Source organism: Lepidochelys olivacea (assembly GCF_965140295.1).
Source record: "Lepidochelys olivacea isolate rLepOli2 genome assembly, chromosome: 12".
NCBI lineage: Eukaryota > Metazoa > Chordata > Testudines > Cheloniidae > Lepidochelys > Lepidochelys olivacea.
This window is the reverse complement of record NC_140422.1, coordinates 22,450,996-22,465,375: the sequence shown is the minus strand read 5'-3', so window position 1 is coordinate 22,465,375 and position 14,380 is coordinate 22,450,996. Positions and strand designations below refer to the sequence as shown.

At 39.7% G+C, this 14,380-nt stretch overlaps 1 protein-coding gene across 1 annotated transcript in view; it reads right to left on the bottom strand.

The window, feature by feature from the left end:
• Nucleotides 1–14,380, bottom strand: part of DPY19L3 (dpy-19 like C-mannosyltransferase 3) — a 51,691-nt gene that overhangs the window by 30,710 nt on the left and 6,601 nt on the right. Inside the window, exons 4-5 of the mRNA XM_084644304.1 lie at nucleotides 2,244–2,334; nucleotides 774–895 (exon numbers count right to left, since the gene is read on the bottom strand). Of these exons, the coding sequence (XP_084500430.1) occupies nucleotides 774–895; nucleotides 2,244–2,334 (213 nt within the window). The remainder of the gene's footprint in view (nucleotides 1–773; nucleotides 896–2,243; nucleotides 2,335–14,380) is intronic.

Genomic DNA, 14,380 nt, shown 5'->3' with positions numbered 1-14,380 from the left:
CAGTGTTAAAGACCAGTAAAATGGTATAAAAAACCCAGTACATTTTTTTCAAAAATACATTTATCATTATGACCCAGTGATTCAAAAATCTATTTTAAGTGCCTAAATGTAGTTTACTCATAGTCCATAATAATATGAAGGGCTGTTAAGCAAACCCTTTCAAAGCTTCCTGTTTAAAGTCCCATCTTACACTCTCGTGGTCTCCACCTCTCAATACCCTGCCCACTCACAGGGAGGGAACTCACCTGTAATAGCTACAAGAATCTTCACATCCCATTACCCACAAGGGTGAGGTGAGCTGCTAGCCAGAGAGAATGTAGTAGGAAGGCTATATTTACTCCTCTAATTAAATGAGGCAAGCTAGGAGAGTTTCCCTCATAGTCCTGGCATATTACAAGGCAGCACCATCACTTGGCCAGACCTATCCTGCTTCTTAAAACCCTGAGTGCACATGTACGTACGCATACATAGACTATTTAAAGCTTTAAAATGACCATAAAGGGTCTTGTTCCTTTTGCAATTGTAAATCCATAATGGCAGCCACAAGTGGGTAATTCCAACCACCTTTAAACATTTAAAATTTGGTTTTCCTATTATGTTCATATGTGGTTGCTTTGAAAACTAAGGGTTCTTTTATTTTTTATTGATTTAAAACAATTGCAGGAATATATTTATCCTTGGAATTAACCAAAATGCAGGTTCTCGTTCACTGGGTGGCTTTCATGAAGCATCCATATATAGCTATTTATTTAAAGCCATAATTAAATACCTACCTGAATGGGAAGAATCCTATATAGTATGCTGAGAAACAGTTCCTGGTAAACATTCATTCTTTCAAGTATGTTAATTGTCCTCAGAGATTCAGTTTTATTGTCATATATTAAGCCATGTAAACCTAAATGTTAAAGAGAATTTAAAATAGAATAATATCTCCCTCCCCTCCTTCAGTTGTACAGTGAAAAGTTTGCAAGTGTATTTTAAGATCTCTCATGGAAAACTTTGCAAAGCTTTACGTCAAGGATTCAAAACATGGTTTTTATATCATGGTTTTTATAAAAGTTAATTTTCCCACTTTGATAGCAGTGTAGGCATACCCTAAGACTCGTGGCATGACCATGGCTATGCCAGATCAGACGTCTTGGACTCACAGGGCTTAGGATGCAGGGTTAAAAATTGCAGCGTAAACATTAAGGCTCAGGCTGGACCCCGGGGCTCTGAAAACCCGCAAGATAGGAGGGTCTCAGAGCCTAGGCTCCGGCCCGAGACCAAAGGTCTACACTATTATTTTTAGACCCATGAGCCAGACTCAATTGTCTCAGGCTCTGAGACTTGGTGCTGTGGTATGGTATTTTTTTTTTTTAAATTATTGAAGTGTTTATGTACCCTTAGAATGGAGATTACTGGACTGCTATACAGTGAATGCAATTCTGTATATTTAGTAACGTATGTCAACATGCAATATTGTACCTATAAACATGATGCTGTGGAAATTGCAATAATAAATGATGTTAGGGGCACTAGAGTTGGGACATTAATACTGGGATCATGAGCCATTCACTTTTAGGTCACTGTGTTTTAAAGTCAGCTGAGATTGGCATTGATGAAATTGTTACCAACCATACTAGCTGCTAGGTAGCAAAAGGAAAATTAACTGGAGTCTCAGTCCCGTGTCTTGAAGACAAGACACTATCACAAATAACCCAAATCGACATCATAGTAGATATTCTTTATCTGTTTTGCAAGAACACCTAGAGGTCTCAACCAGGCATTAGGGCCCCATTGTGCTAGGCACTGTACAAATATGTAGCCAAAAAAAGGTCCCTTCCACCAAACTATCTGCCTATGACACAACCCATGGATACAAAAAAAGGGTGGGAAGGGGGTAGAACACAGTGTAGTATTGACTATTTATAATTATTGTAATAAGCAGTTACAGCATATCAAATGCTTAGCTATTGTTGAGTAAAACCATTTCTATACCTGTTTTTAGTGTTTTGCCTCATTATCACACTTAGGAGTGATCTCACTTTCTCATGGGGCGGTACACTGGAGGAACCAATGTACCATTGCAGAGCTTATATTTCCACTATCTAAACTATTCCTGCTTTGTGGATGAATCCAACAAAGTTGTCTCTAGCATGATTATTACAGCACCTTTCATAAACATTATATTCACTTTTCACTTTATTAACAACAGCATCTCACCAAAGCAAAGTAAAATTTACTTTACAGGTTACAAATACCTTGTTGGATGGATGTAGCCTGCAGCATCTCTTTGTAGTAAGAGTAATACAATCCACATTCAGTCCTGAATGAAATTTCCCGTTCTACTTCCTGCAAATAAGTTAGAAGTCCTGCTACTTAAGATACAATCATACACCAGAGCTTATGTTTACATATCAGTGCTGAGTGAACATGACTTGCTTCAGCAAACTCTGGGCCTGATCCTGTAAGTCCTATTCACATGAGCAGTCCTCTCTCACATTTTGACCCATCAAAGTCAACATGAGAGAGAATTACTCAGAAGAGTTAAAATTGTAAAAATGGGCCCTTGGGTAAAGAGACATGTGCCAGGAACTTAGGCCCAAAATAAAGGTTTGATAAAAAGAAAAGTTTTTTGTAATTCTGGAATAGGAGTATTTATATTATGCTTCAACTGACTTTTTTTTTTTTTTTTTAACTCTAAACCTTCCCCTTCATGTTAGGAACAGAATTCCTGGCTGAGCTGCTAAACTTATATGTACAGTGATCGGAGTCATCTAGTTCATACTTTCTATGTGACTTAATCCAAATATGGCTGATATTATGTTGGTAAACTGGAGAGGGGAAGAGAGAGGAAGGACAGACAAAATGGCAGAGGTGGTGTTACCACTCTTGATTGAAGAAGCTTGCTTGCCTTTTATCATGCAAGTTTGAAATGTAGGGATGTTGTTGGTTCCTCATTTACTATTTTTCTGGATTGTCAGACATTGATAGTAGCTAAGAACTGCATATTTTTACTCAGATTTGCTGGCTAGAAGACTGCCTCTTTTCTTCCAGATACAGACATATCTACAGATATCCAGGCCTTTGCCACCATAAGGCTAGATTAATCAAACGTGCTCTACCTAGGGCTACATCTTAACCTCATTTGAAGACATCAGCTAGTGTGGAATGCAGCTGCCCACTTGTTAAATGGTGTTTCTTCCAGCTCTTCAACACTTTAACTTTATAGGTTAAAAACACTGGCCTCCTATTTGTTTTCACATTCCAAATTAAAGTATTAGTTTCAATCTATAAAGCCTTAAATTTGTTTGAGTTCTCAGTATCTCAAAATTCTGATTTTTGTCTTTTTGGCTGATGCTGCAGCAGTTGAGACCTAGTGAGGCATTCAAACTTACAATGCTTTAGTTTAGACAGAAGGGGGTTTTCAATAGGGGATCTCTACTTCCTTCCATTAGTTCATGAGTCTTGTGTGCTTAATGAGGTTTATACACATGCTCAGAGCCTTGGATGAGCACACTTTTTGACAAATTAAAATATGGAAAACAAAATATCATGCAGTGAAATCATTTAGTTTTTCATTTTATCTTAGAAATAATAGTGACCTTTAGTGCATAAATGAAATTTTTTAAATTTTCTATAGTTAACAAAACTAGAAAGGGTTTGAGAACCCAATAAGATTGCTTACTCCACATATGGCAATCTCAACATGAAGAAATCGCAATAAGATTCCTAAAGCTAATCCTATTAATTCATCTTCCTGTACAAAAGCACATTGCTGAAATAACTGAATAGCTTTACTTTCCCAACTTTTATGGTACCATTCTTGTTAATGCAATATTGTGTAGCATCCTAAGACTTGCAACTCCTTTACACAGTCATGCTGATTCTCTAATCTCCTAATGTTGGACCAGAATCAATGTTGGGTCAGTGCTAACATAAAACTAGACAAAAATGGCTTCCTCTTCCCCAGTGTAGAATCATGTTGCAAAAACACATTTTGCTGAAGTTAACTGTAGACAAAAATAAACCACTAGAAGCTCTGATCTGAGGAAAAACTGACAAATAAAAATACATTCGAATCACCATAGTCAACACTGAAACTCTCCAGTTGCTTTCCAGTATACTAAAACATTACTATGTCAGTGGACTACATTGACTTTGTGTCTTTTAGTATTTAATATCATACTAAGCAAAATGAATAGAGTTGGACCAGATCATAGGATGGGATAGCTGCAGTTTCCAGTTTTAAATTCACCACTAATACAAAGTTTTTCTCAAACAGAAGCACATTTTTTAAGTGTTTAAAGTAGAAGGAATTTTGAACACTTGGAATTTACCTCTTTTTCTCCCCCTCCCCTTAGTAATCACAGAGGGGGATCTAATTAGCAAAAATGCATTCAAACATGATTAATATGTAATTCTGGCACCAGCTGTCTTCAACCAAATGCTATTTATATTTTACGACCCGAACACTAGTGAGTTTTACATCTGTTTCATGCTAAGATAACATCTGCTTTACTCATTCACAACACTTTTCCAGTTCAATGGCAATTTATACTTTTCTTAGTGTGCCATGTCAATAAAAATATATACTGTTTTGAGTATACTGAGTGCATATTTTACTATTGTATGTTCAACTTGTGCAATGTTTCACAGAATCTACAGTGTTCCTAGCAAAAATGTTTTCTAAGAGCTCTAAGACATTCTTAAAAGATCTTTATGAAAGTAAATTTACATGTGAAAAGACATTTTGAAGGATATAGGCTATGGTTACACTACAGCTTAAGCCAACATAAGTTAGAGTTTCTCCTGCCACCATAGCTATGTGGTGGGGACTGGAGTAATTAAACCAATGGGAGAGCTCTCTTTCATCAGTTTAGAGCAGCTAAATGGAGAGTTTACAACTGCGCTGTTGTAAGCTCTCTAGTGTAGCCATAGCCTTAGGAACAGCAGAATTTTCCATGGCAGTTTATGATGCAACATATCAACCATGCTCAACAATATTTGTTATAGGTGCAATTGCCCTGAAACTATATTTTCCCCCTCTGTGGTCCACCAACAGCATCCACCTAAAGGCTTCCAGCTCCTAGCCATCACCTCTGCCTGGTGGAAACACACACCTCACTCCTTTCTGACCATGCATTTTTAAGGCTCCACAATTTTTTGCCTTACACTGTGATATACTCAGCCTGCTAGAATACCTAAAAGATCAGCGCCTCTGTTTTACTTTCTGTTTAAGGGCTATGACCAGTATATTGCCCACAGTTCCTTCTAAGTAAGCACATTTATTTTTAAGGTAAAATATTACAGAGAAAAGACATTAAAACAATAAAAGAACCTATATACATTCTAAAAAGCTTACCAGAGGTCATCTCCTATTCCACCCTAGGGCTCTGGTAGGTTTTAGTCCTTCAACACCCCCATCTGGGTTTTCCCTGTGGCTGCAAATTCACCCATGTTAGATCCAGAACTAGAACTCAGACTGGACAGACCAGCCATTTCTTTAAATGGCTTTGTCCTTTACTCTTAGCCTTTTGTAACAGGTAACCAGCCAACAATGACCCTTTCCTCCAGGCATAGCTTCAAAAGGCTGGGTTTTTGCATTATCTGAGTTGGGGATTTGCATTATCCTCTCCCAACGAATTCCCCTGGAAACTCACTTACTGTCTCAAAAGTCCATACTTGTCTGGCACATTTTCAGTGTAGTCTTTTGAACTCCACTCTTTCATCTATTGCACTATTAAGCAATGAAAACAACATACAAAAAGGCTCTAGTCACAATTAACAGTGAAAGTCCTTAGATTCTAGAACAAGTTTCCTCAACCATCTTAAGCTGTCAGGGGCAGATTTAGTGTACATTACTGATGCAGGGTCTTTAGCAGTCAGCCTGTCATACCAGATTTAGGAAAATGGCTAAATTGAATTGATGCTTTTTATATAAAAAGCACAAATATGGACCGAATTACACTGACTGCCTTCATCCATCATTCTTCGATCTGATTTAACAAGGCCAAAGCATAGTTTGTGTAACTGAAAAACATATATATTTTGTTTTCAAATCTTAAATTTCAATGCAGATCAGTCAGATTAGCAAAGCTCTTCAACTGTACAAGTGGAAACTCAATATAGACAGCTGCTATCAATGTTCCAGGCTGTGAATCATGCTCTCAGCAAACATATTTAACGCACATACATGGTCTTTTGGCTGGTTAATCTCTTGTCCATCTGTTAGAATGGCGTGGCTCTTGCTCAAATGTTGATTAGACTTTTGGTATAGGGTATTGGTGCCAAGCAACATACATAGCTGGTCAAACACTGGAAGTGACACTTCTTCAGGAGGAAAGTACTAAAGTATTGATCCAGCTTGTTTTTTTCCGAATGGATTACACCTGTTCACTTGGGTTATTAATGAATGGAATAGTAGAGCTCATTCCCTGAGAAAAATGTAGACTTATGAGTTCATTTGCTGTTGCAGAAATGACACATGGGAAGATACACTGGGCACTTCAAGTGTGTGTGTGCGTGCACGTGCGCACACTCTAGAATTCCCTCAGAGAGCTAACACACAAGAACATTGGGCTGGATTCTGATCTCATTTTACACCAGCATAAATTGGAAGTAAGTCCACTGAAGTCAATGGAGTTAGATGGTGGAAGTGAGAGGAGACTCAAGCCCAGTGTTTTCTTCATCATCATCTAGCCAGGCTCCTATGACCACTGTTAAAATTGTATGCAAACATTATCCTTTGTGTTGGACAAAGTTATTCTGTGACTTCTCTCTCTCATGGCATCTAACTTATAGCATATGTCATAGTTCTTGGATACTTGCTTTTTTCTATTTTTGTGTTGAGAGGTACCAGACTGGCTTTCCCTTATTCCAATTACCATGGCAAAATTAGATAAACAGAGATGAGTGTGCATATTTAACTCATCAACAAGGCTCTCATTCATACCATAGAAGGTTCTATCACTAGTCTCTTGAAGGAAGGCTGTCTACAAAGAAGTACTTTATTACACGGTTGCTATACAGTAAAGTTGTTCTCATTGTTGCAGGATATTGAAAATTGGGTTTCAAGATAGGCCTTCCACAGTGGAACTGATACATTTCTATAACAAGGCCATCACTAGCAGTAGGTTCATAAATGTCAATTTCAATTATGTTTATTTTTGAGTTACGGTATATAATTGTATAAAATACAAGCCTCTCACTTTCAGTTCTTGAAGCTGAACAAAGCTGGAGGATTTTCTGCACAGTTCTCTAACCAAGCAATTGGAATGTCCACAAATCTATTCTCCATATTGGAACACTAATTCAGAATAAAGTTTCCATTTTCTAAACCTAAAGGGTATATACACAAAAATAAGTGATGCAGATTCTCTGGTCCACCTAATTTAAAACCAGACTAGGGCCAAACGTGTTCAGTACAGCATTGCACTCTGTGGGGAGGAGGTGAAGGGAGCCCCTCTGGCATAAGATGATAGAGTGGTGGGAATGACCGAGTCGCCACCATGTCCAGTTCTTCACTGTTAAAGCCCAGACAGGCTGACTGCTAAAGACCCTGCAACAGTAATGTACACTAAATCTGCCCCTGACAGCTTTAACTTGTCTTCGGCTTGGGCCAAGCAGCTGAGAATCAGGAGTCCATGACTAACTCCCTGACAGCTCCACCTTACCACTGCATCCGAGCAGCACTCAGGCATAGCACAGTGGACAGCCAAGCTCTATTAAATAAAAAGCTATTCTTTATGACAGATCATCCTTTTAATATATATGAAAATGCTAATAACAATATCCCTGTTATCAGTGACAGAACAGACTGCGCACTTAAATGTTTTACAACAAACAGATCCTTCACAGTGCCCAACAAATTCGTGGTCTCACTGCTAAATTCTATTTAAAATGTTACGAAACTTTTAAAAACAAAAACTGTTAATTAATGCTGCATCCAAAAACTGCAATTTACTTTTTCCAAGAAGTTGAGCCTATTGTAATGATATTTTCAATATCAATTTAACTTTACCTAAGAGTTCACTCCGATTTAAAGGCTGATCCAATGCCCTCTGAAGTATGGGCACTGGATTGGACCTTAGAGATCATGTGCAAGGTTACAGGATGGTAAACTTTTTCTATTAAGGAAATAGTTTTAATAGATTTAAAAAAATGTTAGAAAAAATGTTCCTGCTATTCAGCTTGTATTCTTCCTTTGTTCAATTTAATCTTTTTTTTAAACTTTACATACCTCTAGAACACCCTAAATAATTTCATAATAGCTAGGGTTGTTTATCATATATTTCCTTATTTGTCATTTAGCCAAGCTCATCAAATTTAGTTATTTTAGTTGTCCCTTTAAATTGTCCCCTCCAGCGCATTTAATCATTTACAGTAGAACCTCAGAGTTACAAACTGACCAGTCAACCACACACTTCACTTGGAACTGAAAGTATACAATCAGGCAGCAGCAGAGACAAAACAAACAAAGAAATACACGTTCTGTACTGTGTTCAACAAACCACTAAAAAAAAAAAAAAGGAAAGCAGCATTTTTCTTCTGCACAGTACAGTTTCAAAGCTGTATTAAGTCAATGTTCAGTTGTAAACTTTAGAAGAACAACCATAGTATTTTGTTCAGAATTACAAACAATTCAGAGTTACAAACAACCTCCATTCCCGAGGTGTTAGTAACACTGAGGTTATACTGAAGTTTTGTTTGTTTGTTTGTTGTTTTTTTTAATTCCCTCTAACTTAGGGACATTTCTCTGGCCTTGAAATGCTCAGACTTGTACATCGGGGTTGGGAACCTATGGCCTGCGGTGCAGATCCAGTCCCCTGCTTAATTTCATCCTGCCTGCAGCAAGTCTTGGCACTGCGAGCTGGAAGCCCTGAGCACCCCCACCTCCACACGGGGCTGGAGCCGCGAGTGCCAGCTCGCCCCACTCCCGGGGGAAGCTAGGGTTGCCAGGCCATTAAAAGTCAAGTTGACCGTGCAGCAGGGCTAAGGCAGGCTCCTTGCCTGACCTGGGTCCGCGCAGCTCCTAGAAGCAGCTGGCATGTCCCTGCAGCCCCTAAACACAGGGATGATCAGGAAAGCTCTGTGTATTGTCCCTGCCCCCAGTGCTGGCTCCACAGCTTCCACTGGCCAGGATCTGTGGGCAATGAGCATTGCAGGGCAGCACCTGCAGGCAGTGCGCATCATGCAAAGCCGCCTGGTAGCAGCTCCACTTAGGGGCCGGACATGCCAGCCGCTTCTGGGAGCTGTGCGGAGCCAAAGCAGGCAGGGAGCCTGTCTTAGCCTTGCTGCGCCACCGACCGGGAGCCGCCTGAGTGAGGTAAGTGCTGCCTGGCTAGCGCCCACCCCCCCCAACCCCTCTCCCACACTCCAACCCCCTGCCCCAGCCCTAAGCCCCCTCCCACACTCCAAACCCTCACCCCCAGAGCCCACACACAACCCTCTTCCCCAGCCTGGAGCCCCCTCTCACCCCCTGAACCCCTCATTTCTGGCCCTGCTCCAGAGCCTGCATCCCCGGCTGGAGCCCTCACCCCCTTCCGCACTCCAACCCACTGCTTCAGCCCAGTGAAAGTGAGTGAGGGTGGGGACGAGCAAGCAACTGAGGGAGGAGGGCTGGAGTGAGTGGGGGCAGGGCCTCAGGGAAGGGACAGGGCCTCAGGGAAGGGGCAGGGTTGTTCGTTTTTGTGCAGTTAGAAAGTTGGCAACCCTAAGGGAAGCCCCGAGCGGCCCCCAACAGGGCTGGAGCCATGCGCACCGGCTCGCCCTGCTTCCGGGGGTGAGCCTCAAGCCTCCCCTCGATGCGGGAGCTGTGTGTGACCCGTAGGGTTTTTTTTGTTTTTGTTTTTTCTTTGAGTCTGTGGCCGGCATAAATGCATCACCAGAACAAAGGTTCCTTACCCCGCTGTATATGGTATTCTATATGTGATCTCACCAGTGACCGGCCAAGAGGAACTGTCAGTTGCTTAGGTGTATGAAATGATGGTTTTAAATATGCAGTCCAAAAGTCACCTTGACTTTGATTCTATATTATATTGCAAGCTCATATCCAATTTGACCTACACTATGGTAGGCTTTTTTAAGCTTTTAAGGCCTCTAAACATCACCCTCCAACTGCATATATATTTCCAGCTTGTAAATACATTATTTGTAACTCCTTAGGATATCCTTTGTTATCTATCCTAAACTCAAATTTCTAAATACGTGAAATCTGGATTACAAAGAAATTACACTATGGTAAAACTACAGTAGTGAATCCAGCCCTTTGCCGATATAACTTGTTGCACCTCATTTGAAACTTACCACCTCTTTATCCCATCTCATGCTGTCTGACAAATGAAATATCTCAATATCTATACTATCAATGCATACTGTTTTTCTCTTTCAAACTCATTTTTAAATGCAATATAATTTATTAGTTGTTTTTATGTACAAATTTTTAACAACTCGCTAATTGTACCTGATGTGAGATGGAAAGAGACTAAAATATTTAAATTCAGAGAGACAAGGGGTGAGACTCACAAGGCTGACTTTGGTGCCTAATACTTTAGTTGCCTTTTAAAATCCAACATTTAGGTAACATTTGGCATTCACAAAACCCCTGCTCACCTGCCACGTAACCCTATAGGTACCTAAACTCCCATGGTACCTAAGTTTCCACTGTTAAGTCCCCAACACACCTGAACATCAGTGGCTGGGCATTCACACAGCTGCCTAAGTCCTGACATTGTCCAGCAGCTCTGAGTTTAACTCACACCTCAGCCCCCATGGAATTTACAAAGTTTACATTCTCCGGCCTATCTTGCCTTTGGGGCCTAATCCAGTAGGCATGCTCAGCGCACATGCAAACCCGCATGGAAGAGGATGGTGGGGCCTGTTAACGCTCTTATGACATTTATCCCAATGGTCAGAGTTACTCACCCAGGATGTGGGATACCCAGGTTCAAATCCCCCACCTCTGCCTGATGTGGAACATGGACTTGGGTCCTCCTACATTGCAAGTGAGTGCCCTAACCACTGGGCTACAGGGTATTCTGGAATATAGGGGACTCTTAATATCTCCTGTTGGAGCTATTCCATTATATATAAATACTTAATATTCATTGGGAGAGAGAGACTATAGCTCTGTGGTTAGGACATGTCCCCGGGAAGTAGGTAGTGTCGCCAGTTTTGGTTGGATATATTCCTGGAGATTTATTCACATGACATAATCTTTAATTAAAGATTAATCTTTAATTCCTGGAGACTCCAGGCCAATCCTGGAGAGTTTACAACCTTACACGCAAGAGACTCAGGCTACAGTCCCCCTGATCTAATTAAACTTTAAGTATTTATACACAGTGGAACAGCATTAACAGCAGGGGGAAGGGGAAAGAGAGAGAGCTCCATAGCATAAAATACTCCATAACAAAATGGTTAGGGCACTTGCTTGCAAAACAAGACAGCCAAGTTCCACCCCCTGCTCCATATCAGATAGCAGGGGGTTTGAACCAGTCTCCCACATCCTGGGTATGTGTTCTAACAACTGGGCTAAAGGTTATAAGGGGAACATGACCACCTCCCTGGTTTTTCACAAGAATCACGAACCTGGTTTAGGAGGATCAGAATAATTTATGGTTGTGAATCCTGAGTGGAAGGAGGCACCTCCCTCTGGCCTGGACTTTAGCGCCTAAACTACCTTTGAGGAGCAAGGCTTAGGCCACACCACTTTCCTGAGCATTTCTTATTAGTTTAGGCAGCTCCCCACTCAGTATGCTGGCTTTTGTGAATCCTGTTTTTAGATGCCTATCTCTCGCCATGCATTGTATAGGGAGCCTGGCCATCTACCTCAGAGTTGTGAATTCCACTAGGCAGCACAGTATCTCAGTCTGCTGTGTGAATCCCATTCATGGTGGCTTTATGGAATTCTTATATGTATTAAAGTATTTATCACTGTCAAATGTAAAAAATCGGTCTTTTTTACAACCTTTTCAATCAAAGTCATTTAAAAATAGATGTATGATAGCTCAGTAACACTTTTAAAGAAATGTATGACTACATCCTTAAAAAATGAACTCTCTCTTATAATAGACATTTTCCTTGTTTCTCAACAATGGCTATGTTAGAGAATTTTGTAGGTCCTTGGGTTATGAAACACTGAGTGTGTGTTAGTATGGCTTCCATTTCCAGTATACACCATGTTTAGTAAATCAAACAAACAAAAAAACCCATAATAATATCTGCACTTCATTTAGCAAAGGCTCTCAATAATTTGTTGTCAAAGATTAGATTACATGCAATAAAACCAGCATTTAGACCTCCAGAAAAATAAGGCATATTGCTACACAGTTTTGAGGAAATTTAGTTCAAATATGCAGGAATATATGTATCAGCCAAACCATAAAAAGATTAAGAAAATAGACCATTTACATTTTGTTTTCAACATAACTTTAAAGATCTAAATGGTTATACACTAACTTTCACTGCCTATATTAGTATATAGTATATACTACAATTTGAAAAACATAATGAAAAAATATTTTCTATATATGGACACCCCTATGTCTAAATGTCTTTTATAGATGGACATACAGTATCTTGCAAGAGTGCACATGGCTGCAGCTTTGAATCATCCCAAAGTCCTCCTTAATTGGCAAATAAAGCACAAATAGCAGAGGATAACCCCTTTGTTCTTAAATCATGTTAAACAATTTGAAGCCAAATTTATAGAAATAGCCTCTAAGTTTGCAAGATCAAATAGGCATAGGCATATCAGGTAACTTCCCGTAACAAGTTTATTTTTGCAAATGCTTGTCTGCCTATTCAAGTCAAAGTTTTACATTTGCACTTACAAAGTTAAAGGTTAATCTGAAGCCCACCAAAAATATGACCCTTAACATCTACTAAATAGAAAACTTATTTTCTTAGAAACAATGCAAAGTGAGCATACACACAGAGTACACTCCAATAAACAGAATGTATCACTGAAAAATATCTAAAGTTTATTTTACAAAGTAGATTTCTAACTCCATTAGAAATAAGAAAAAATTGAAGTGTGCATTTTGTCCAATTTTGAGCAACATAACTGTGATGATAAACATATTTGTCAGTGCCATCTTGTGTAGTAAGTTTGAAGACATTCACAAACTACTGAATTTTTCAGAGGCAAATATAAAATGTTCTATCTTTTCAGTCATGTACATGGATTTGTAGACACACATATTTAACCTAAAAAAGTAAAGACTGTCAAAAGTGAACGTCACGTTTATCAACAGTATACATCTCTACCTGTGTAATCAAAGAAAGATGAGGCTGCCACAAAAGAATGTTGTTCATGCAGTTCGGCAGTAACTATTTCAGTAACTGGTAACTACTGCTTTTAGTACCTGTATGAAAAGGTTTTTGGAAATGCGAAAAGGTGCGTATTATAAAAAGATGTTAATGTGGTAAAGAAGCTCATACACATTGTATAAGAGTATTACAGTATGAATAATCAAAATATGTTTACCTAATCTATTAGAAAAATACGGTGTATATATGGTACCTATCAGTGAGGACTAAGTGTTTTCACAGTAAAGTAACTCGCCTGTTCATTTATTTTCTTTGATTTAGACTCCAGCATAACAATAATTTTCCTGTGGAACAATACTGGGGAAAAAATCTGTCATCACTGGTTCTTGGAAAGGGAAAAGTCCTACACACAGTGGTTTCCACCAGCACAAGTATTTCTGAGGCTGTGAAACTAACTCTACCTAAAGCTGACTTTGAGGAGGTAAGTCTTTTCCTTTCGGGAGAGGATTTGGCTGAGGACCACGATTTTTACCTGAGTAGAGAATCTGTTTGTGCTAAGTCATCTTTGCTAGATTACTCTTTGAACATCTCTTGGAGAGAGACAGTGTTCTAGGGAGTTGCTGAGCCAAATTTGCTTGTGTTGACACAGGGAAGTATATTTCCCTGCAGCAACCACATCCCTTGCATACATGGTGGGTGGTGAGTGGATCGGAAGCTGCATGCCCTGAGAAGGAAGGGATTTTACCACTGCCAGCCTTAGTTGGGGGTGGGGTCCAGTTGTCAGGGACATTTGAAGTATAATTGTGGGCTCCACTGAGTTCCAGTGTGGTGTCTGCTGAAAGGACATACAGGGAAACAGTACATTTTCTGGCTGGGTTAGCTACACCCACAGCAGGCCTATTTGGCAAGCCCCAGAAAATGGGGACACAAGCTTTCTCTGGGGGACTGTCATGAGGCATTATTTATTTATGCTCCAGAAACTGGCAATAAACCAAAGATTAATTTGTCTTGATATTGTTTGCTCTACTTGAAAGAGAAAAGAAGTGCTTATGTGAAAGGACCCACCTCACAACCTCAAAGAAGAGTAGGGGTGGTTACATGTCTCATCCTCATTTGAGGTACT